General features: G+C 60.8%; 1 protein-coding gene across 3 annotated transcripts; it reads right to left on the bottom strand.

Moving 5' to 3' along the window:
• Positions 1-1,931: 1,931 nt before the first annotated feature.
• Positions 1,932-23,180, bottom strand: OTUB2 (OTU deubiquitinase, ubiquitin aldehyde binding 2). Of its 3 annotated transcripts, none has more exons than XM_008251288.5 (6): positions 22,967-23,180; positions 9,067-9,162; positions 7,370-7,488; positions 6,070-6,154; positions 5,598-5,792; positions 1,932-4,613 (listed from the first exon to the last, which is right to left on the bottom strand). In XM_008251288.5, the coding sequence occupies exons 1-6, from the start codon at positions 22,967-22,969 to the stop codon at positions 4,407-4,409; spliced, it is 705 nt and encodes a 234-aa protein (XP_008249510.1). In that variant the 5' UTR covers positions 22,970-23,180; the 3' UTR covers positions 1,932-4,406. The 3 variants fall into 3 exon arrangements, with proteins under 3 accessions (XP_008249510.1, XP_089178857.1, XP_089178858.1); XM_089322731.1 differs by lacking the exon at positions 22,967-23,180 and adding an exon at positions 9,405-9,537; XM_089322732.1 differs by lacking the exon at positions 22,967-23,180 and adding an exon at positions 9,405-9,537 and having other exon boundaries at positions 5,598-5,720.
• Positions 23,181-23,382: the final 202 nt, after the last annotated feature.

The raw sequence follows: 23,382 nt of genomic DNA, 5'->3' as shown, positions 1-23,382 counted from the left end.
TGTCCTCCGGTGGGGCTGGGGGCTGCTCCTGCTTGCTTCCCCCACCCCCATGGCACCTGTCACTCTGCATTCTCTGGTGGAGCTCCTTGGGCACAGAGGCTCTCCAGGCCTAGGGCGAGCCTGGAGTAAGTACCGTTGAGAAGTGAGTGGCGTCCTGGGGCTGCCCCAGCCACAGGGACACCACATTCCTGCACAGCTCAGTGAGGCTCCCGAACAGCCGGTCACTGGAGTCCATGTGCTGCTTGGATTTAAGGGGTTCCGTGGATTTGAAGAGAGAGTGCAGTGGAGCCAGGTACTCTGAGAGCCAAGTACAACCGCCTTCAGCCTCACGGTGGGCAAAGACGGAAGGGCGGCGGCAGGACCCCTGAGTCCCTGTGCTAAGGGCCACGGGCCTCCTGGTGCCACTGTTAACCAAACGAGCAGCACTGGTAACCATTTTTGTCCCTTCCAGCTCTTCTGTCTTCTGCAAGGCCACCATGTTAGTCTTACTGTCCTTTCTTTGTGACTAAGGAAGCAAGCACTGATTAAGACAGGCTCACACGGTAGCCAGCTAGCACAGCTGGGATTAGAACTCAGTGGATCTTCCTTCTGGAAGACCTAGGGCAAGTTCAGAAAACAGTGTCCCCAAGGAGTGTCCCCCTACCTAGCGTCCACAGTGACCGGGACAAGAGGAGGAGGCAGAAAGCCAGAGCAAGTGCCACGGTCTGTGAGTTCAGCTCCCGACGGCTGTTGGGGATGGCAGGGACTCAGGCAGACACGGTACCTAGCAGCACCTGAGCCCTGGAGCTCTGAGGTCTCTTGTCACAGTGGAACGCGATCCCCGCTGATCATCGGTCACTGCCCTGCCCTTGCCCTTGCCCTCTGCAATGGCAGCCTCTTCTTTGGCGGAGGAGCTGAGTGGACAGGCTTTGAAAGACAGTGCCGGCTTTCTAGGCAGTTCTCACCTGGCCAGCTGAGGCCCTGGTGAGGTCTACAGCAGCGCTTCCTGAGTGTCCTACCCCCACCATTCCATTCAGCGTGTCCCTCCCTGTGGGGAGCAACTCGGACTAGACTAAGTTACTGGAATTAAGACTTATTCTATGCATCTGCTCTCCCACAATATGGCGCTGAAAAGGGAGAAACAGCTTCTACACAGCTGCCTCCAGTTCAACCAATAAACAGCAGGACCTGCTCCTGATTGGAGGAGAGCAGCGTACTCGGCGTGTGGGTAGCAGAGTTGGGATTGGTGGAAGAGGACTATAAAGGAGGAGAGAGACAACATGCACGAGGAACATCTAAGGGGAACATCTATCTGAAGGAACACCTGTGCAACCCCCGAGAGAGCCGGCCGGCGGTGTGCCGCTCCCCCGCGGAAGTGGGGAAAGTGGCCAGGGGGAACCGCCCTTCCATGGAGGTGGAAGGGACGGCAGCCAACCCGGGAAGAACCAGCAGCAAACCCGGGGAGGGCCGAGCAGACAAAAGAACAGCGCAGGGTCCTGTGTCGTTCCTCCACGAAGAGGGGGAGCGACACTCCCCAGATAATCCATCCCATAGGTAAGCCCCACAGGAGGGAAGTGTTGCTCTGGCTGCATGCCAGGTACCCCATATTAAGTCAGGTCAGGGACAGGTGGTGGGGTTCAGCTGGTTAAACTGCACCTACGATGCTGGCGTCCCATACCAGAGTGCTGGCTTGTGTCCCAGCCACCCCGCTTGTGATCCGTGTCCCACTAATGTATCCAGGAATGCAGCGGAAGATGGCCCTAGTGTGAGCACCGGCCACCCATGCAGGGGAGCAGGATGGAGCTCCTGGCTCCTGGCTTCAGTCTGGCCCAGCCCTGACTGCTGCAGCCGTTTGGAGAGAGAACCAGTGGATGTTAAGATCTTTCTGTCCCTCTCTGTTGCTCTGCCTTTCCAATACATAAATCTTTTTTTTTTTAAAGTCAGTACAAAAGTTGTTACGGAAATCATTTTAATGCTAGGAAAATGTTTCACCAGCTGCACAAGGCGGCTGTAGGGTTCGGCCCACGTCCCACAGGCCCAGACCCGGCACAACCACAGCCCCATCGTGCCCCGTTCCTGCTCAGGTGGCAACGTGTTTGCTTCTTGGACTCGTCTGTGGTCTCCCTGGCAGCCCCACTGTCTGGGAAGCCCCAGAGGCACTGCAACGTGGCTCAACTTTCACCCTTAATTCTGGGATGTGGAGGTACTGTCTCCATTTCACAGGTGTGGGACTGGGGCTCAGCGAGTTCAAGTGACTTGGCCAAGGTCACACAGAGGAAGTGGCAAAGCTGGAGATTTGAACCTGGCTGGTCTGGCTCCAGAGCCCCCTTTTTTTGTGCTTAAAATAGGAACCCAGTCATAAGCAAGGCCAGTGCTCTCTGTTGGTTTACATTCCTTTGGGGAAAAAAGCCATAAAGACAGGCTCTTACAGGAAGTTGGCTTCCAGCTTTTGGTCTGGAAAGCGAGGGCTCTGCGCGCGAGGACAGAGAGCGAAGAGGAGAGCGAGCACCAGCGGGGCACTGGGGGTGACTGCGTTCATCCAGTCCCCTAGTCCCGTCCTCTCCCGACAGAGCTGTGCTTCGGGGTACAGCAGTGCAGATGTGGAGGGGACCAGGGCGAAGGTTCAGTGAAAGGAGAGCAGACCGAGAGGAGCGTAACCTGCCTCGGCCAGGGCCTGGCATCCTGGCCCCAAACTGGAGGGAACCCCTGCCAGCATCGGAGTGGGGGCGGGCTCTGGCCCGGAAGCACAGCCCAGGAGAAGCCCCAGAGAAAGCGTGTCCGTCGGTCTGCCCAAACACGAGCTATGCTTTGGGGAGCACCGGCCACCACGCAGTGCTGAGAGGTGGCGGCACTGCCGCTCCTGTGGCTGCAGAGCCGCCCGGAGGAGCACTAGCGAGCCCTCGGCAGAGCCCAGGGCCTCGGGCGGGCACCTGGACGTGCACCCCCTTCAGACGGGAAATGGTGCTCTGAGGCTGGTCTGGCAAGGACACAGGACACGGGCCCCCACTCCTCCAAGGCGCCTGTCGGGGGCCGCAGCACTCCGACCCAGGCAGGGTGGGCCACGGGCAGAGTCAGAGGTGAGGCTCAGCTACACGTCGCTGGGGGAACGGGAGAGTTCGAGCCAAGGGCCGTGTGGGAGCCAGGCCCCTGCTGGAGTAGAGCACCCTCGCATCTAAGACGGCTACTGGTTTTCAGGAAGGCAGGGTGACACAGGGTGACAGGGATCTGAGTCTGCCAGACCCTGGGGTCCGTCCACAGGCCGGCTGCCAGTGGACTCACAGCACCAATAATTCCAGTAAATGCCTGCAGGATGAAACCTGCGAGAAGGTGGTCAGTCCAGGAAGCAGCCCAGAGGCAGCTCGCACCCTGGACTTGCCAGCCAGCGCGGGCCCCCACTACTGCCATCTCGCCCGCCAGCACAGGACAGAGGCCTGAGGCAGCAAGATGAGGAGGTCACCTCAGGGGCGTGGCCAGGGCCCTCAGGAGGGCTCCGCCACGGGCATGGCCCCCTCTGCCGATCCCCAGAGCTCGTCTGTTCTTTCCTGGCTAACCTCTTGCCAGCCCACGAAGGCGGCAGAAGGGGGAAAGAAGTCACACAGGACAGCCTGCCAACGTCCGCTCTGCGCAGCTCCGCTCAGTTCGGCTGCGTGAGCGGCTGCGGGTGCTGCACCCAGCTGAGCACCCGGACTCTACTTTCAGGATTTGTTGGAGAGCTGCGGCGTCCGGGGCCAGCCCCTCCTCTTGCTCCAGCCTTTGTCTAGGCAGTTCCAGCCCTGAGAAAGGAAGTGGGGACCCCAGCAACTTGAACTTCATGCTCAAGACCCCTTTCTGAACTTTGGCATAAAAGCTTAAGAGACGGTGGGGAAACACGCCCGTCATAAGCGTGTGGAACTACGAGGAAGCTCTCCTAACGAAGCTGACCTCAACAGGCCGCACTCGGGTCAGCCGTCCACCAGGGCCAGCCCGGCAACTCTCCCTGTCGACCTGGTGGTCGCCTGAAGCCAGACGGTGGCCCCCGAGCCTTTTCTCCCCTATGCACGGACCCTGCCCCTGGGGAGCAGAAACCAGAGATCCTTGGTTGTATGCCCTAGGAGGTCAGTTCTGGCAGGAGCCTCCTGAGGAAGAAACAGGTGCCCAGAGGGCGGGTGACCTGTCCAGGGTGTCACAGGGAGCTGGGGTGTGTAGCCAGGGGCCCTGGCTTCCTGGTCCACGGTAAGAAGGCATTGGATCCTCCGTCAAAATAAATACTAAAAACAGCACCAAGTACCACTGTCCGCAGCGGGTAGGCCTCCGTCCCCGTGGCTCTGCCAAAAGGCTGTACGTTTTCTTGCTACAGTCTAAATCGCTTAAACAAATTGAAAAGCCGGAATGTTCCACACAGAATGCAGTCCCGTTAGGTGGCAGGTGCCACTGCATGGCCTAAATAATCAATGTTTATCGGCTGCGTAAAGGATGTTGTAGTGGGATGTTTTATAGAGCAGGTAAACGGAGGGGGCGGCAGCCTCGGGGAACACGTGGTGGTTCAGGGCCGTGTCCATCTCGTCCACGTACTCCACCTGCAGGGCGATGTTCAGCGCCTGGGACAGGGCTGTGATCTGGATGTGGTCACACTCCATGGCCATGGGCTCCACTTCCTGTAAGGCCAAAGTGAACAGACAAGCCAGCTCAGGAGGGAGACCTGGCGGATGGCCCGTGAGCTCGACCCTGGCCCCCAGGTCACGGTCGCAGCCTCTGCGCTGGGAAGCTGCCTCCCCACAGCCCAGGAGGCAGCTGAGCCGACATCGTCATCTCAGGGCGGAAACACAGGTGCACGCAGAGCAGGCAGCACAGCTGGAAATCGCCAGAAATGCAAGACTTGCACCTGGCTCTCTTAATTGCAGACAGACCCTCTACTGGTGCCTGAGAAGGGGTCACTAACCTTGGAGACTCTAAAAGGGAGCAAGGGGTTTTTCCAAGACTCTCAGGGCTAACAGGGACCCTGTGAGATTCCAAGCTCACTGCTTCTAGAAGCCAGGCCGGTGAGTGGGCCAGGGGATGAGTAGGGGGTGGGCGGGTGGATGGTGGGCGAGTCCAGATGCTGAAGGGTGATTGTCCAGTCTTTAAATACTGGCGACTCTTTCAGATAAATAGGAATAAGAAAGGAAAGCCTCTTTTTTTTTTTTTTTTTCCTGCCAAGGACTATTTGGATATTTTGCAACACCCTTCTCGGGCCACTCATACAAAATGACCAACTACAGCCGGTGACAGCTCACTGGATTTCAAGCTTCTCCCGCCGTTGCCTCGGCAGAACAGATTCTGCAGGCCTGGTGCAGCCCGTGGCCCAGACGGCCCCACCCAGCTACACAAAGACACAGGCTCGGGCTGCTGCCGAGCAGTTTTGAAAACCAGTCCACGAAGGGCCAGCCCAAGCCCTTCATTTTCAGCGGGGCCGCCTGAGGCCTGGAGAGGGCCGAGCGTCGGGAGCGTGCTGTCTGCCCTGGTGGAGCCTGACCCGCAGCCGTGATACCCACATCCATGGTTAGGGACCCGCGGGGGGATGAAGTCCGTAAGAGACAGAGCCCCGAGCAGGGCCCAGGGCCAGGGGCCGCGTCCCCCAGGCCTGCGGCGCGAGCACCTACGTGAGTGCAGAAATCTTTGATGTCCATCTCGTCGTCAATGAAGTGGCGGAAGAAGTCGGCGCGGTTCCTGATGAAGGCGGACGTGAGCAGGCGCAGGAACTGCACGATGCGGTCCGAGGTGCCCTGGTCGTTGAACACCTTCAGCAGGCTGGACACGGAGCCGTCTTTCTCCACCAGCTCCACCACGCTGTGGAACTGCGCCCAGCCGCCATCAGCCGGGGCGAGGGCGGGCAAGACCCACCCCGGCCCCCTCCGAATCAGCCTGAGACTCCGCTGAAGCCCAGGGACCGGGCTCGGGACCTCAGCCCGGAGGCACAGCCGGGGCCAGCGGCTGGGTCTCCCTCCACTGGTGTCTGGGGCAGGACGCCCTGCCACTAACCGGACAGGAAGTCAGTGGGGAGAGGGAGGCAGCTGAGGGCCTCTGGCCAGGGCCTGCTCCCTCTGCACTGCCAGCGGGCCCAGGCCAACTCACGGCGTTGAAGAAGTTCCGGAACTTGTGCTCCTCAAAGCCAGCAGCCAGCAGGTCATTTGGGGTCTGCAGGACACGTTCCTTGAACCTAAAGGACAGGAGACCGATGCTCATGGGGGCCACGGGGAGGCGCTGTGGCTCACACTCAGTAGGACTTTGTCACCAACAGGACGGGGGCTGTGCTGACCGCTCTGTCTCCCTCCCAGGAGGGACCCCTGGAGGTGGCTGGCCACCCCATGTCACAGATGAGGACTTGAGGCCATCACCCCTCACTCTCTCCTCCCCCAGACATGTCCCTTGATCCATGCCGCCTTCCTGGCCCCATGGTCCCTGCCTTCTCATCACCGTCTCCGACTGGGACCTCTGGAGAGGCCGACGCAGCCTGCTTCTCCATACCACGTCAGCGTCAGGACACGGCCGTTTCCAAAGAGGTCCAGGGAGGGCCCCCACCCGTGCACCAGCCTCACCCCCGCAGCCACTCCCCATTCGTGCATCACCTGTCCACACCTGCCGCTCCCCCTGCCCACACTTAGGGTGTGCCGGCTCTGCTGTGTCCACTGGGAGAGCCCAGCCACTGTTACATCTTTAAGAAGTTTTGCCAGGGGCTGGCGCTGTGGCGTAAAAGGTTAAGCCTCTGCCTGCAGCGCCGGCATCCCATATGGGCGCCAGTCCCAGCTGCTCCACTTCCGATCCAGCTCTCTGCTATGACCTGGGAAAGCAGTGGAAGATGACAGAAGTCCTTGGGCCCTGCACCCATGTGGGAAACCCGGAGGAAGCTCCTGGCTCCTGGCTTCGGATCAGCTCAGCTCTGGCCATTGCGGCCATTTAGGGAGTGAACCTGCAGATGTAAGACCTCTCTCTCTCTCTGTTACTATGTCTTTCAAATAAACACATAAATAAAACTCTCTTTTAAAAAATTGCCTCCATGGGACGAAGGCTCCAGACAGAGCCGCCTTCTGTGCCGTTACCCTCAGATCCAGCCCGGCTGGGTTACACGCACTCAGCACCTGGGAGGGCAGGAATTACTCCAAACAGCAGGGGAAGCCTTTTTGCTTGCTGTGTTGTCTTTGGAGTGAGTCAGCAAGCGCCAGGCAGGCGCGGTGCATCTCGCCTGTGTCGACCCAGACTCTGCGTGAAGCTGGGGGGGTGCAGAGGGCCTGGGAGGTCGTGATTCTGCCCCCAGCTCCACCAGGGTGGGCAGCTGGGCTTCCCTAACATCAGACACTCCTGCCGGGAAGCCCTCCAGCTCACCGCCTGGGTAACCCCAGCAGAGAACACAGCCTCGAGGACCGGCCCCACTCACCTGAGGATCTCCCTGCCCTTGCCCAGCAGGGACTCCAGGTAGGAGTAGCCCAAGGCCCGGTAGAAGCAGTTGCCATCCCCTTTGGTCTTGCGGATCGCCGTGAACCGTTTGCTGAGTTCCTGGGGGAGAAGGACACAGGGACATCGCAGCAACTGGGCACACGGGCACCCTGTGCACTCGGGCACCCTGGGTACACGGGCACCCTGGGAACACGGGCATCCTGGGTACACAGGCACCCTGGGCACACGGCACCCTGGGCACATGGCACCCTGGGCACTCGGGCATCCTGGGTACATGGGCACCCTGGGTACATGCCACACTGGGCACTCGGGCACCCTGGGTACACAGGTACCCTGGGAACATGGGCATCCTGGGTACACGGGCACCCTGAGCACACAGGCACCCTGGGCACACGGCACCCTGGGCACACGGCACCCTGGACACTCGGGCACCCTGGGAACATGGGCATCCTGGGTACACGGGCACCCTGAGCACACAGGCACCCTGAGAACATGGGCACCCTGAGCACACAGGCACCCTGAGCACACAGGCACCCTGGGTACATGGGCACCCTGGGCAAACCGGGCACCCTGGGCACTCAGGCACCCTGGGCACACGGGCATCCTGGGCACAGCATCCCGGGCAGCCCTCCAAAGGCTCCCACCAGGCCTGGCCTCCTCACGCTGCCCCTCCCTCTGAAGTGGCCTGCAGTCCCCCTTTCTGCCTGTGGGGCTACAGTGAGGGTCTGGACAGCACAGAGCGGGGTTCTCCAGCAGTCAGGCAGTCCCCGCTGGCACTGAAGCCATGAGGAGGCTCAGAGCTGGCGCTGGCCCGCGGTGGGGGCAGGTGGTGCTCGCCGGAGACCCTGTCCTCATCTCTTCTCCAAGGAGGACCCCCGGGAAAGGGAGAGCCCACGTGCCAGCCGGCAGTGCTGGGTGGGTGGGGGAATGGATGGGAAGATGGATACATGGGTGGGTGGATGGACAGACAGGAAGGATGGAGGACACAAAGGAGCTTGACTTACTACAGCATGAAGATTGTTAGGTTTGCGTATTCTAGTCTACAAAATGCTCCCTGGGGCTGAACTCGGCCACCGCAGCCGCTGCCCAGACCCGTGCGCCCGCAGGCCAGTGCTGCCTGTCCGAGAGGAACCTGGGGGGTCCTAAGGGGCTGGGGCAGCTCTTCCGCCGGCACCAGAGCACGTGCACCCGCAGGCCGAGGCAGGGCCGCCCCACAGGTCTCCCAGCGACCACCCCCTTCCGCCGGGGCAGCAGGTGTGCCTTCCCTCTAGGGCCCCTGGGACAGCAGGTGTGCCTTCCCTCTAGGGCCCCTGGGACACTGGCCGCACCTATGGCTTCTGAGATCAGACTGCCCGGGCTCCTGAATGCCCCTTGTTCGACTTCTATGCCTCAGTTTCCCCAGTGGTACAATGGGGATAACAAAAGTTCTGACCTCACGGAGTCACGTTCGAGACGCGGCGCGCGTAGGGAACGCGTGGGAGGGAGCTAAGCTCTCGGAAGCCGCTTTCTTACTTTCTGACAGTGACCGGACTTCCTGCCAAGGCCAACATCGACCTGTGCCTTTAACGTCCCGGGCGCCTGGTGCAAACGCTCAGCCTTCCGCCTCCAAAGCGCAGCGCCCTGCTTGCTCCCAGCCTCGGTTTGCTTTGGGATTCTCTCCCCTCCGCTCCCCCTCACCTGGATTTTCCTCTGGTAAATCCTGTTTTCAGGATGGTCCCGGAGAATGGAGAGGATGTCGCATTTTTCGGATATGAGGTTGAACGATGTTTCACTCTGAAAGACAGGGCACACGAAGCGCTGTGATGAACTCTAAAGCAACCGACGGGGTGCACTGAGCGCTGGCCCCCGGCTGCTGGCTCCAACCAACAGAAACGACACCTGCCCACGACGGGCACGCGTCACCAGGTCCCTAGCATCGCGGATGCCTGCCTGGCATGGACTGTCACACACCCGGGATGGGGACAGTCAGGGTGGCACCTTCACAGAGCGGCACCCGTGGTCACAAGGAAACTCACCTTGTAGCTCACAAACTGGTTCATTTTATAGACTAGAATACGCAAACCCAACAATCTTCATGCTGCAGTAAGTCAAGCTCCTTTGTGTCCTCCATGCTTTCTGTCCATATATCCACCCACCCATGTATCCATCCTCCCACCCACCCATCCATTCACCCATCCATCCTCCCATCCATCCTCCCACCCACCCACCCATCCACCCATCTATCCTCCCACCCATCCATCCATCCATCCACCCATCCATCCATCCACCCACCCACCCATCCATCCACCCATCCACCCACCCATCCATCCAGCCATCCTCCCATCCTCCCATCCACCCACCCAACCATCCATCCATCCATCCACCCATCCATCCATCCATCCATCCTCCCACCCATCCATCCATCTATCCACCCATCCATCCATCCACCCACCCATCCATCTTCCCATCCATCCACCCATCCATCCATCTACCCATCCATCCACCCATCCACCCATCCACCCACCCATCCATCCATCCATCCACCCATCCACCCATCCATCCACCCACCCATCCATCCATCCATCTATCCACCCACCCATCCATCCTCCCATCCATCCTCCCATCCTCCCATCCACCCACCCATCCATCCATACATACACACATACATACATCCACCCATCCTTTTATTCGTGCAACAACTCCTGACCATTCAGCCCACGCCAGGCTCTATGACCCACGCTGGGGAAACAGAGGTAAGAACCTCCAGCTCCCTGCCCTGTCTAGAGGAAAAAGTGATGAGATGCAGAGGCCACCAGAGGAGGCCACACCACGTGGCACCGGCACACAGAGGAGGTCTGGGGCTGCCGGGCGAGTTTCAGAGCTGGGAGGGCACAGAGCAGAAAGGCCATGGAGGCCAGCGTCACACACCGCCTACTGGTAAGAGTTGGTACTGCAGCCAGGCGCTGACTCGGGGTCAATTCCAGCCCAGAGAAGCCTCCGGGAGTCAGGGTCTCTCCAGGCCGGCAGGGCGAGGGCCGGAGGAAGCTTCAAGGCCAGCGGGAGTGTGGGCAGCCTCTCTGTGTGGCCAGCTCCCCACTTGCCTGCCAGCTGGGCTCAGACAAGCAGAAGAGGCACCGGGCTCCCTGCTGCCTTGCAAGCCCTGTAAGAACCGGTGCTGAAGCCACGGGAAGTCTAGGGTTTACGTAAGTACCCTGGCTCCCACGCACACCCAGAGGCCACGTTTATGCAACAAAGCCTGGTGTTCACTGGCCTGGAAGTGAAAATCTCGTTTTACATCCATTGATGGACACTTAGTGTCACTGGGGCTCGCTGCGTCCCCTTTGTGCCCCTGACCACAGGGCCTGGCCCAGAGGAGGGGATGAGACGTTAAGTGAATGAACAAAAGTCACCTCCTCCATGAAGCCTCTCTGGCCTCCCTATCCGACCTGAGTCAGACTTGGGCTTGAACTCACATTTTACCTGTCCTCTCCCTTTCTGGGGCACCCAAATGTGCCCCCTCAGCCTTGTTGGGGAGAAACTTCCTACAGGAAATAGCATGGAAGGCACGTCATATTTCTCCCTCCTTCTTCCTGCCTTTAAGGCAGATGCGATGTCTACTTTACAGCAGCCACTCTGTGACAATGAGGTTGAAAGCCAACACGTGGAGGATGGTCTGATAATTTGTTGCTACTCTGAGCCCAAGAGGTGTGAATTAATAACAGGTGCCATTACTGTGTACCTACTGCATGCGAGCTCTGAGCAGAGGCTTGCCTACCCCCATTATCTCAGCTACTTCCCACAACCACCTTGTGAGGTACGCATTGTTATACCTGGAGCCCTGTGCAGGAAGTGATTTAGCACAGATCTGGCTGGCTCTACCGTAGCAGCGCTGGGCAGGCAGAGTCCTGGGTCCGGAGCCGACCACTGCCGACCCCCGGGGAGTGTTCTGTGCCGGGCAGTCAGGGCCTCCTCACTCTCAGGCCTCCCCAGACAGGAGGACAGCACAGCTCTGCCCCAGCTCCCGGCTGAAGACCCCAGCTCGGGGGCCCAGTGTCTGAGAGGCGCCCGCCACAGCCAGGGCGCTGGGGACAACCTACGGGGGACACCAGACGTGTGCTAGGTTTTTTTCCTTTTTCTTTTTTTTTGCCGATGCCTGAACACAAACATCAGATCATTTACTATAAAAACATTTTGCACACTGCCACCCAGACACTGAACACGCTCTGACGAGAGCTACCACTCTGCCAAACGTGTTTCCTGCACACCACGATGAGGCTTTCCTCTTAACCAGAGGCGGGGTGGGACGTACCCCGAGCACACCCGACGAATGCTGATGCACGTCAGGAAACACGGCCTGACGACCGTCAAGGTATGGGTAACGGGGAAACTGAAAAGAAATGCATCCATCTCTGGTTACAGGTCCTGCAGGGAAACGTTACAGGACAACTGGTAAACCTCACCCGCCAGGCAGTCCTCCACCCCCAGAAAGACTAACATCCTCCCAAAAAATGAGAGGTCCGCCATCGGGGGCAGCATCCAGGTTTTGGGGTTCGTCTACTGCTTTCCTGTATCCTACAGCCTTATCATTGCCAGAGCTCACACCCTGGCCCCGCCCCTTCCCCACGCCGGATCCCTGACGCTGTCCTAACTCGCGCAGTCTCCCGGAGCCAGCCTTCGGGTTTGCATTCAACAGCACTGGGTCAAGTCTCTTCCACAGGAGACCTCGGCCCCCGCGCGGCCCCTCTGTCTGCAGGGTCGGTCACAGGCCCGGAGCCACCGCCTGGTGGGCCCTCGTCCCCAGTGAGCAGCGCAGGGGGGGCTGCGAGGGCAAGTGAAGAGGGCCCGGTCGCCTCCCCACGGGCGGATCTGCCAGGCCTTCGTTAAACAGCAAGAAAGGAACTAAAGCTCAAAGCCAAAAGCCGGCCAACTCCGGAATTCTCCTCTGGGTTGCCCGCATAGCCCAGGGACAGACGAACGGCTCCAGTTCCGGTTCTGCGGACGGTCACGGTGAGCACCGTGTCTCTGACGTCACCAGGCAAGGCTGCACGCTTCCTCTGCAGCATCACAGCACAGCCTGCCCACCAAAGCGGGAAAAACAGGCGTTAAAATAAAGGACGTCCACAGCGCCAACTGGAGACCACCTCATTCCTGGGATCTTCACTGTATGCCGGCCTGGTCCGGCTGGAGTTTCGCAGCCCTTGGTGACCCGGATCCGGCAGCTCCACGGCTGGGAGTCCCCGGGGGTTGGCAGTGGTCGCTCCGGACTCAGGACTCTGCCTGCCAGCGCTGCCGTGGTAGAAAATGCTCGGGGTCCCAGCCCCCTCAGACAGAGGCTGGGGTCGCACTAGGGTCCACATCACCCACGTCAGGAGCGAGTTATTCTGGCCCCACGGCCTTCACTTCACACCTTCCAACCGTGTGGCAGCTCTGCGGTCGCTCTGGGCTGCCGCCTCCTCGCCCCTCCCTCTTGAGGAGTGCACAGACCTCGGACACGAACCTCAATCATTCCAGTTTCATTCGCTGCTTTTTTTTTGGAAAGGCAGAGAGAGAGAGGTCTTCCATCCGCTGGTTCACTCCCCAAATGCATTTGCCGCAATGGCCAGAGCTGAGCTGAACCAAAGCCAGGAGCCAGGAGCTTCTTCCGGGTCTCCCACATGGGTGCAGGGGCCCAAGGACTCGGGCCGTCCTCTGCTGCTTTCCCAGGCGCATTAGCAGGGAGCTGGATCAGAAGTGGAGCAGCCAGGACTTGAACCAGTGCTCATATGGGACAGCATCACAGGTGGTTGACTAACCCACTGGGCCACAACGCCAGCCCCTGCATCCCCCCCCTTTTTTTTTTAAGCTTACACAAATCTAGCTTTATTGACCTCAGTGTTAGAGCAAGCTGATAGTGAGTCACCGGCTCTGAGCTGTTCTACATCATGGAAGTGTGACATCAGCACAGAACAAAACGACCACCGGCGTTCGGTCAACTCTGCGCTCACACGGTGAATATCCGCGGGATCCCAGAGCTTCAGAACTCCGTGGTGGCTGTGCCCCGGGCGGACGGCAAGGTGACAAACGGGAGATGCAGGCAAACAGCAGGTGCACCTGCTGCACCCCCAGCGCGCCCCTGGCCCACATCATTGCAGAAGCTCCTCCCTGGCCTCCCGGAGGGCTTGTCTGTGTGGTTTTTGCACTCAGTGATTTGAAATGACGGCTGGGGTCTTTCGGAGCCACGGGTTGTACTGCAGAACAGCTGCCTGTCTCTCAGAGCTCATGGTGGAGAAACGGAAATAAAGATGAGTTTAAATTGTATGGTAAAGCATCCGTAACACGAGAGGCGCCATTTCAGCCAGCTGAGGGTGTGTGGTCCGGCGCCAACCAGTCCCTCCACATCAGGGTGACTGTCACCGCCGCCCCTCTCCAGAGCTCCCTCGACTTCTGCACGGGCACGCCAAGCCCCACCCCTGTACCCTGTCCTGGTCTCCGGCATCCACCACTCCGCTCTGCCATCTCTAGGAACTTCACATTTACTCTTTAATTTATATAAAAGGTGGAGCAACAGGGGGACGGGGCAGGACATCTTCTATCCACTGGTTCACTCTTGGACAAAACCAGGAACCTGAAACTCCATCCAGATCTCCCACCTCGGTGGCAGGGGCCCAAGGACCTGAGCTGTCTTCTGCCACCTTCCCAGGTGCATTAGCAGGGAGCTGGATCAGAAGCAGAGAGGCTGGGACTCGAACAAGCGCTTATATGGGCTGCTGGCTCCCACGCCACAACACTCATGCCTGTGTCTGTCTTTTCAAGCCCAGAGTTGCACCTGCGGGCATTAGGTCTACACACATCTTCCTGGAGATGCTGTGGGGTCTCCCTGTCCTCACTCCACACTGCGTAGGCTCCCGGGTGGCGGTGCCGCGAGTTAGCTCCAGAGCCCCTTCTAGTCCCCGGTGTGCCGAATCAGGGCACCTGGGGCACAAGCAGGTTTGCACACCCCAGGATCATCCGCAGCTCGAGGAGGTCCTCGCCCTGCTGCTGCCAACACAGCAGGGCAGCACGAGAGACACACAGAGCTCGGCCCACCCTCCACTCACGAGCTGTTGTCCGAGCCATCCCCCAGGATCGACGGGTGGTGGACCTTTGGGGGTGCTAGTAGGAGGTCCTTAGGCCACTGGGGGCACTGCCCTTGGAAGGAGTAGGTGGCTCTCCTGGCTCCCTGAGTTAGGTGTCGCTGGACGGCTGCCACCAAGGAGTAATCTGGCCCTCCGGCCGCTCTGGCTTCCCTCGATAATGAAATCTCTTTGGCACGCGCTCCTGCCCCTGGGATGTCACCTGACCCCAGGTCCTCCCTCGAGCCAGCTCAAGTGGGCGCCACGCCCCAAACCTCCAGCCCCGTGAGCCACCTGACCTCCTGTGTGTACGATGTGACCCAGCCTCAGGAATTTTATGGTAGCCATGGAAAACTGGCTAGAACATTAACCCGCAGACCAGGGACAAGGCTCGGGGGTTGACCTGGCTGACCATAACCGGGGTCAGCTTTTTAAACCGTGGCTGCGGAGGTCCAGGGAGTGATGGAGAAAGAAGAGACAGGCAGGTTGTGCCTGACTGTCCTGTCCGACCTCATTGGGCCACACGAAAGGATTTAGCTCTTTAATTGCTGGTTTGCAAATAGACACTAATTAATGAAGTCAGACGGATGGCACCTCGACCGGGAAAGTTTTTAGCACGTTGAGGCAAGGAACACATTTCACAACAGGCTGGCCTCACACTCACGCCTTGCCTGTGACCCCCCCCCCCACGTGCCCTTGTACAGGGCCTCTGTGTGCATTGCACCTGCAGCTCTGGCTCTGGGGCATTCGGCCTCCCTGTGGGGCCCAGGCAAGCCCGACCCACGCTGGGAGGCAGCCTCGCTAAGCAGGTCCGGCTCCTAGCAGCACAGCCCGGCACTAGCCCGGCCTCAGGCTACCAGCTCCTTCACAGAGGAGGTCGCAGCCTCCAGGCTCCCCTCCAGCAGGGCAGGGGTCAGCACCAGGCCGCCCTGTCCTCTCAGGGGCCGGTCACTTCCAGCGGTTCACCAGGGCTCCAGTCCCGGCCTTACTCATCTGGGGTTGGGGTCTCCACGTGGTCTATTACAGGGGCTGGAAGGAAATGTCTTTAAACATCTGCCTTGGTGGGGGGCTGGCACTGTGGCACAGCAGGTTAAGCCACTGCCTGTGACACTGGCATTCCATATGAGCACCGGTTCGAGTCCCAGCTCCTCCACTTCTGATCCAGCTCCCTATTAACATGTCTGGGAAAGCAATGGAAGATGGCCCAAGTGCTTGGGCCCCTGCCACCCATGTGGGACTGGATGAAGCTCCTGGCTGCTGGTTTCAGATCTTCACAGCTCTGACCATTGCGGCCATCTGGGGACTGAACCAGCGGATGGAAGACCTCTCTTTCCCTCTCTCTGTAACTCTGCCTTTCAATAAATAAAAGAAATCTAGCCGGCGCCGCGGCTCACTAGGCTAATCCTCCGCCTAGCGGCGCCGGCACACCGGGTTCTAGTCCCGGTTGGGGCGCCGGAATCTGTCCCGGTTGCCCCTCTTCCAGGCCAGCTCTCTGCTGTGGCCAGGGAGTGCAGTGGAGGATGGCCCAGGTGCTTGGGCCCTGCACCCCATGGGAGACCAGGAAAAGCACCTGGATCCTGGCTCCTGCCATCGGATCAGCGCGGTGCACCGGCCGCAGTGCGCGGGCCGCGGTGGCCATTGGAGGGTGAACCAACGGCAAAGGAAGACCTTTCTCTCTGTCTCTCTCTCTCACTGTCCACTCTGCCTGTCAAAATAAATAAATAAAAATAAATAAAAGAAATCTTAAAAAGAAATCTGACTTGGGATATGACATGTAATACACACATGGAATATGCTGTGTAGGGGCCGGCGCTGTGGTGCAGTGGGTTAGTGCCTTGGCCTGCAGCGCTGGCATCCCATATGGGCACCGGTTCGAGACCTGGTTGCTCCACTTCCAATCCATCTCCCTGCTATGACCTGGGAAAGCACTGGAGGATGGCCTGGGTCCTTGGGCTCCTGCACCCGCGTGGGAGACCTGGAAGAAGCTCCTGGCTCTGACTTTGGATCAGCGCAGCTCCGGCCATTGCAGCCAACTGGGGAGTGAACCATCGGATAAAGGACCTCTCTTTCTCTCTCTGCCTCTCCTTCTCTCTCTGCGTAACTGTGTAACTCTGACTTGCAAATAATAAATCTAAAAAAAAAGAATATGCTGTGTAATACACGGATGGAGACTGATACCCACATGGAGTGTGACGCATATGTTGTCATGTGATACACGTGTGATGCATATGTGGAGTGTGACATGTACTACATATATGGGTAGGACTGTAGTACACGTATGGAACATTGCACGGAACACATGTATGGAGTAAGGTGTGTGATACATACAAGGAGTATGAGATGAGATACACGTATGAGGTGTGGCATGTAGCGTGTGTCTGGAGTGCTGGAACATGTTGCAGAGATGGGATGCGTGTGATCAGAAACATCTGGAGGCCACGGATCTAGGGGAGACCTGTTGTCCCGCGTGAGTTTCCCGTGGCTGCCGTTACAAATCAGCAGGAGCTCGGAGCCTTCAAATAGCACACACTTATTATCTTATGGTGCCGGAGGTCCGGAGTCGAGAGCCCGGCTCCCGGCTAAGCCAAGACAACACAGCGCCGTGTGCCCTGGGGAGGCCCTAGTGTAGGACCCGCCTCCCTGCCTTCTCCACGCCTGGAGGCCCCCTGCAGGCCTCCCACTGGCTCTGACGCCCCGCCCCCATAGGCTCTGACGCCCCGCCCCCACAGGCTCTGACGCCCCGCCCCCCACGGGCTCTGACGCCCCGCCCCCACAGGCTCTGATGCCCCGCCCCCCACAGGCTCTGACGCCCTGCCCCCTCGGGCTCTGACGCCCCGCCCCCCACCTGGAAATGACTCCAGTGGCCGCATCATCCCCCCTCCCTGACACCTCAGGCTACTCTCCCCATCCCTTAACTTAACCTCATCTGCAAAGTCCACTTGCCATGGGGCGCAGGAGGTGGACATCCTGGCGGGCAGGGGCCAGCCTCCTCAGGCCCCTTCTCTGCCGTCCCGCTAGTCACCCGCTCCCCTCCTTCAGCGCCTGCACTCAGCCCCGCCTCTTCATCTCTGGCCCTGGTCTATCCCTAGGACTGCAGCCCCCGGGGTGTCTGAGCAGCGTCTGAACTCACCTGTCCCTGAACCCTCTCCTGTCCACCTGACCCCCTCCCTCCCCTCATCCAGCCAGGGCTCGCCCCCGAGGCCTGGGAGCCCTCTCCCAGTCTCTCTCCCCTCCCCGGCTCTGCTCCTGGGTCCAGTCTGAGCCAGCACCATCACCCTCCAGAGTGGCTGCAACACCATGTCGCTGCCTGGCCTCCTGCCTCAATCCTGACCCATTCTCCACGCGCAGCCAAGGCTCAGGCTTCCTAAGCCTCTGCCACAGCCCGAGCGTCCCCTCCCGACCACGTGATGAAACTGCCGTCGCAACTGTACTCAAAGGAAGGGGCTTTACCGGGGTTTGGGGCCCGATGGCTCAGCCTCTGGGAATGGACTAAGGCCGTTGTCATGGGAACGCCCCACCCCCACCCCGCTCTCTCTCGCCCTCTCTGCTCTCCCTCCCATGGGATGCCTGCTTGGTGGGATGCAGCAAGAAGCCCTCAACATCTCCCGGGACCCTGAAGTTGGACTTCCCAGCTCCAGAACTGTGAACCTAGTGTATCGCACTGCTATTACAAACTTCCTAGTCTGTGGCATTCTGTTGCAGCAGCACAACCAGACCGAGACATAACACTGTACCAGGAGCGGGTGCTGCTTAGCAAACTCCTAACCAGGTGAGCGGTACTGGAACTGGGCAGGGCAGAGGCTGGGAAAGGCCTGTGCTGCTGCTGTGAGGGGCGCATTCCGGGTGATTCTGGTGAGGCCCAGGAGAGGCGGGGAGCTGGGGGGAGAGTGAACGCCTTTAGGGGCCCTGAGTGGTCCCAGCTGGGATGCTGGCAGAACTACGGACAGCAGAGGCCACTCTGAGGAGCCCTCCAATGGCAGCGAGGGACAGGGCACTGGACACCGGAGAAAGGGCCGTCCTTGTTACACAGGGCAGAGAGCTCTGCTGGGCCGCGCCCACGCCTCGGCGCATGGCCGAAAGCGCTGTCTGGAGGCAGAAGTCTCGGACCAGCAGAGGATGCTGTGTGGCTCCTTTTAGCCACAGAGAAAAAAACGGGAGCGGAGAGAGTCTCTTCACGGTGGGACTGGTAATCAAAAGGGAAGCACAGCAGAAGGATTTGGAAACTCACAGCCTGGCCGTGTAAAGCTAGAGAAGAGTCGTTCCGAGAGCAAGCCAAGGAAGCCAGCGCTGTTTCAGAGGTGTCGGGTGCCTGGGGGAGGCTCTCAGACCTCAGCCCCTGCGGCCCAGGGCCACTCCCCGCACTCCAGTGCTGCAGCTCCTGGGCCACCCCAGGGAGCCCCTCGGGCCTGGATGCGGCTTGGGCTGCCGCATGGGAGTGACCGCGAGGTGCTCGCTCTGCAGGCTCCCAGAAGGCAAGAGCTCCGGGGCCACGGCGCCTCCATGTAACTCTGAAAGATGCTGTGGACAGCGTGGAGGCCCACTTAGAAACTCGCCACGGGGTGGAGTCACTGCCCAGTCCCTGTGAAGGGAACACCCAGTGGAGCCAGGGGAGAGGAGCCACCACTGTGACCCCAGAACTGTCGAGCCATCAGCGTGGAACCCCAGCCCGGAAGAGCTCCAGGCACCAGACCCTCCCCACCCCCACCCCAAGAGCGCTCCCACGTGGGCTGAGCCCAGCAAAGCCACCCAGCGGGGCTGCCCGAGGCCGTGGGCCCAGCTCCTGCCCAGCGTGAATGCTGCCCACCTCGCTGGGTCCCGGACGCACCTGGGGCCAGTCACTCCTTTCTTCCTGCCTACTTCTGCCATTGGGAATGGAAATGTCGGTCCTCTGCCTGTCCCAGGCGTCCTCGGTGGGCGCGTCGCGTGCTCGATTCCACGGGCTCGCAGTGCAAGCGGCTGCGCCTCGCTCGGGGCGAACCCTGCCTCGGTCTCAGCCGTAACTGACTCGGGTGAGACCAGACTTGGGGCTTTTGAGCCGGTGCTGGGAGGAGGCAGGATGCTTGGGCTACTGGGATGGGAGGAGTGTATTTCGCAGGTGAGAAGGACAGGTGGTTAGGGACGGAGGGTGGGAAGCTGTGGCTGGAATGTCTGCCCCCTCCCAGGTTCAGGCTGAACAGCTGTAATAGCACGGAACAGCACGAGGGGCCTTTAAGAGGGTTCCGCCCTCGTCCCTGCTGCCGCCGCAGGGGAGCGCTCTCCCCCTGCCCTGCTCGCCCCCTGCCCTGCTCTCCCCCTGCTCTGCTCGCCCCCTGCCCTGCTCCCCCCCTGCCCTGCTCTCCCCCTGCCCTGCTCGCCCCCTGCCCTGCTCCCCCCTGCCCTGCTCGCCCCCTGCCCTGCTCTCCCCCTGCCCTACTCCCCCCCTGCCCTGCTCGCCCCCTGCCCTGCTCTCCCCCTGCCCTGCTTCCCCCCTGCCCTGCTCGCCCCCTGCCCTGCTCCCCCCCTGCCCTGCTCCCCCCCTGCCCTGCTCGCCCCCTGCCCTGCTCGCCCCCGCCCTTTGGATGTTATGATGCGGCCAGGAGCCCTCAACAGGTGCAGGCGCCTGGGTGTTGGATGACCCACCTTCCCAGCCTCCCGAATCGCGAGCCGCTCGACTTCTGGTAAGCTTCCAGTCTGTGGCAGGAGCTTGGAGCAGGCTAGGACACCTGGAGTGGCTTCCTACGGCTTCCTCTACTTAGGACGACGCACAGCCTCCCAGGCGCGACCCCGAGGGCCCCGGCCCACCCCAGTCTCCTCGTTCCAGTCACCGTGGCCCTCATTCTGTTCCACCCACGTCCACCTCAGGGCCTTGGCACATGCTGTTCCAGCTGGCTGGCTACTCCCCTGCCCCCTCACACGACTCGGGCGATGTCACCTCCTCCAAGACGCCGTGCCTGACCATCCTGTCTGAAGCTGCCCCTCCCGCCTCCCCTGTCACCTTTCATCAGGGAGGGTGCACACTCTGGCTTCCTCCATGAGAATGTCACCCCACCAGGGTGGGGCCGTGGCCTCTCTCTGCAGGATGCCCAGGTCCTGGCACGCAGCAATCCTCCAAATACGCGTCTGACAGGCTGGCGTTGTGGTGCAGCAGGCGTAGCCACCACCTGCCATGTCGCACCCCACACGTGCCCTGATTCGAATCCCGGCTGCTCTGCTTCCTAACCAGCCCCTGCCAATGGGCCCCTGCACCCACGTGGCCATTTGGGGAGTGAACCAGTGGATGTAAGATCTCTCTTTCTGCCTTTCAAATGAAATAAAATAAATCAGAAAACCAGTGTGTCTCGCGCATCATGGGGTGGACGCTGTCTCCAGGATGCACCCCGACACCTCTGAATGCTATCTTATTTGGGAAGGGGTCACTGCGGCTGTCCTGAGCTGAGGTCACCCTGGGGCAGGTGGGCCCCTCATCCCACATGACTGGCACCCTGGTCAGAAGGGGACACACACAGGGAACACCCAGTGGAGACGGAGCTGTGCTCCCACAGTGCCTGCCCGGAGCCTTCGCGGGGAGCACGGCCCTGCCCACCCTGGAGCCTGGGCTCCTGCTGCCGGGAGCAGGGGGGGAAGCAGTCCCGGAGGTTCTCCCCTGCTCTGCAGCCCCCGCTGACCACACAGCGAGTGAAGGGCTCAGCAAACGGAGGCGCAGGTCTCGCCCTGCAGCCCTGTGTCCACTGCTGAGGGACTGCCCAAGCCAGTCTCCGCTGACTTGTCAAAGACAGGGAGTTTGAAAGAGGAAAGCCAAGCAGGGGCTCTGTCCAAGGACATGCTCATCTGTCCCCAACACCCACCCCAACTCACCACCAACCACGCCAGGCCAACCCAGTCGACGCAAAACCACGTGGCCCATGGTGCCCAGCACACAGTAGGCGCCTTGTGAGCCAAAGAGACTCCTCACACATCTCCTGCTCCCCAGAATTCCCAAGCTGCTGCCCTGTTTGGGAGGCAGGCACCCAGGTCCCCACGGAGGGGTGGCAGTATGGTGCTCTGACCCCACCTGTCCCCTAACTTGGGAGAGTCTGGCTGGGTGCGAGGCAGAGCCAGGGACCCCTCTGCGTAGCACAAAGGGCAGAAGGTGAGTTCCAGCACCCAGGCCGCTCTCAGTCCCCCGCGGTGGCCAGCGGGCAGAGGCCAGCCTCCAGGTACCACGGCATGACTAAAGCTGTCACCGCCCCAGCTCCCTCCCTCGCGGCTCAGTGATGCCGGGTCGCCTTCCAGGAGCAGCACAGCCAGGTAAGCCCTTGGGCCCCAGGCAGAAGCAGGGAAGGGGTCCTTCCGGAGGCCCCGGGGCCCCTGGCCATGCCCCAGCCCAGCTGGATTGTGAGGGACAGCCCGGCTCAGGTGCCCTGGCCGCCACCCACGCGGCACCCAGAACCTGCCTGGCCATGACCATGCACTGACCCGAGCCCCAGCCCATCTGCATCCTGCACCACTGACCCATTTTCCTGCCCAGCCATGGGGGGGGGGGGGGGGGGAGGAAACCAAGTCCACGGGGCCAGGCACCCGTGCACACCCACTTCACAGGAGAACCGGGGTCCTCATGGCAGCCCATTGAAGGGATGTGCAAAACGGTAAAGCTCCTGGCTCTCCAAGGGGTAGAGGTGAGACGGCTGAACCAGAGCTGTGTGGCCCCAAGCCAGGCCACCAGCTGCCACCCTCCGTGAAGGGCCTTGGGGAGCCACTCACACCCAGCCCCCTGCAGGATGCCTGTCCCCGGCGCAACACAAAGAGCACTGGTCTTGGAGTTTAAGTTCAAGTCCAAGTACCAGTCCCTTCCCTGTCTGGTCTCAGTTCCTCCACTCTCATACCAGCCCAGGGTCTGGCCTGGCTCAGAGGGTACCCGGAGCCGCGCTGCTCCACCGGACTCTGGATCAGGGGTCTTTCTTGTCTGTGTTCCGGGACCCCCAACTCATGCGCCTCACTGTGCGTGGATCTGAAGTCAAAGACCTGCGGACGTCCGAGCCTGGGTGGACGTCTGGCCGCGCACAGAGACAGGCGACCTGGCCACAAGTGCAGCCTCTGGGTCCACTTATGGACTGGCTGGGGAGCCTGGGGCTGGGGAAGGTGGTCTTCCATGGCGGAGCCCTCGGGTCGGTGAGTGGGGTCGTGAGCTGCCCACTGGGACGCTTAACAAAGAGGGGGCGTCCCGCACTCCGGGGCTTCCTGGTCCCGCTCCAGTCCAGGGCACCTACCTGGTGCCTTGGGGTCGGCACCCTCGGGGCCACCTGGGGCGGACTTGAAGCGGGGGCAGCGGGCCGAGCCGGCTCTCCCTAGTGGGACGTGCACGGGCGACAGATGAACACGCCGCCGGGGTTCCCCGCACTCCCGGGGACCCGAAAGCCGTGGGGACAGCGCCCGGAACGGAGTCCGGCGCCCGACCCCCGGCCAGCGATTGCACATGCGCCCTGGCGGCGACCCCGCCCACAGTGTTCCCATCCCTCTCCCTCTTCGCGTTTCCCCCCACGACCACTGACCATAGTGACCGGAGCCGCCGGGCCAGGTTCCGCCCCAGAGAGGAGCGATCCGGTGCCGGAGGAAGCCACGGGAGGTGCTGGCCGGCTCCGCCGTTGGGTCGGGCGGCGGGGCCCTCGAGGGCGCTGGCGTGAGTGGGGAATACACCCGACCGCTCCGCAAACCAAAGGCTAGCCCTCCACTGTGTCCCAGCAAGACACACGCCCCGCGATTGACGTCGGAAGCGGGCAATCAGAAGCCGGGACACTGGACGTCACAGAAAGTGGGTGGGACTTCACGCGGTCTCAGCCTATGCTTTAGGGCCCATTTGACAGGAGACCGCCCCCTTTTAAAGACACAGAAAGCTTTTAAGTAGCTAGGGAGTTATCCCAACCCAGAAAGACAGGTCCTCCTTTGAAAAGGCTGAAGGGCTTTTGAG

The sequence above is a fragment of the Oryctolagus cuniculus genome, chromosome 20 (genome assembly GCF_051225735.1).
Source record: "Oryctolagus cuniculus isolate XC-2025 breed Fujian yellow rabbit chromosome 20, ASM5122573v1, whole genome shotgun sequence".
In the NCBI taxonomy this organism is placed as follows: Eukaryota; Metazoa; Chordata; class Mammalia; order Lagomorpha; family Leporidae; genus Oryctolagus; species Oryctolagus cuniculus.
Note: the sequence above shows the minus strand (reverse complement) of the source record. Positions and strands in the feature narration are given on the sequence as shown.

Excerpts from the sequence above, each read along its gene's own strand:
- OTUB2 (XM_089322731.1), bottom strand. The coding sequence starts at position 9,428 with ATGAACCAGTTTGTGAGCTACAAG. Across the intron at positions 6,155-7,369 it reads AAGGGCAGGGAGATCCTCAG|GTTCAAGGAACGTGTCCTGC; the intron begins GTGAGTGGGGCC and ends CCTGTCCTTTAG. Across the intron at positions 5,793-6,069 it reads TCCGGAACTTCTTCAACGCC|TTCCACAGCGTGGTGGAGCT; the intron begins GTGAGTTGGCCT and ends GGCTGGGCGCAG.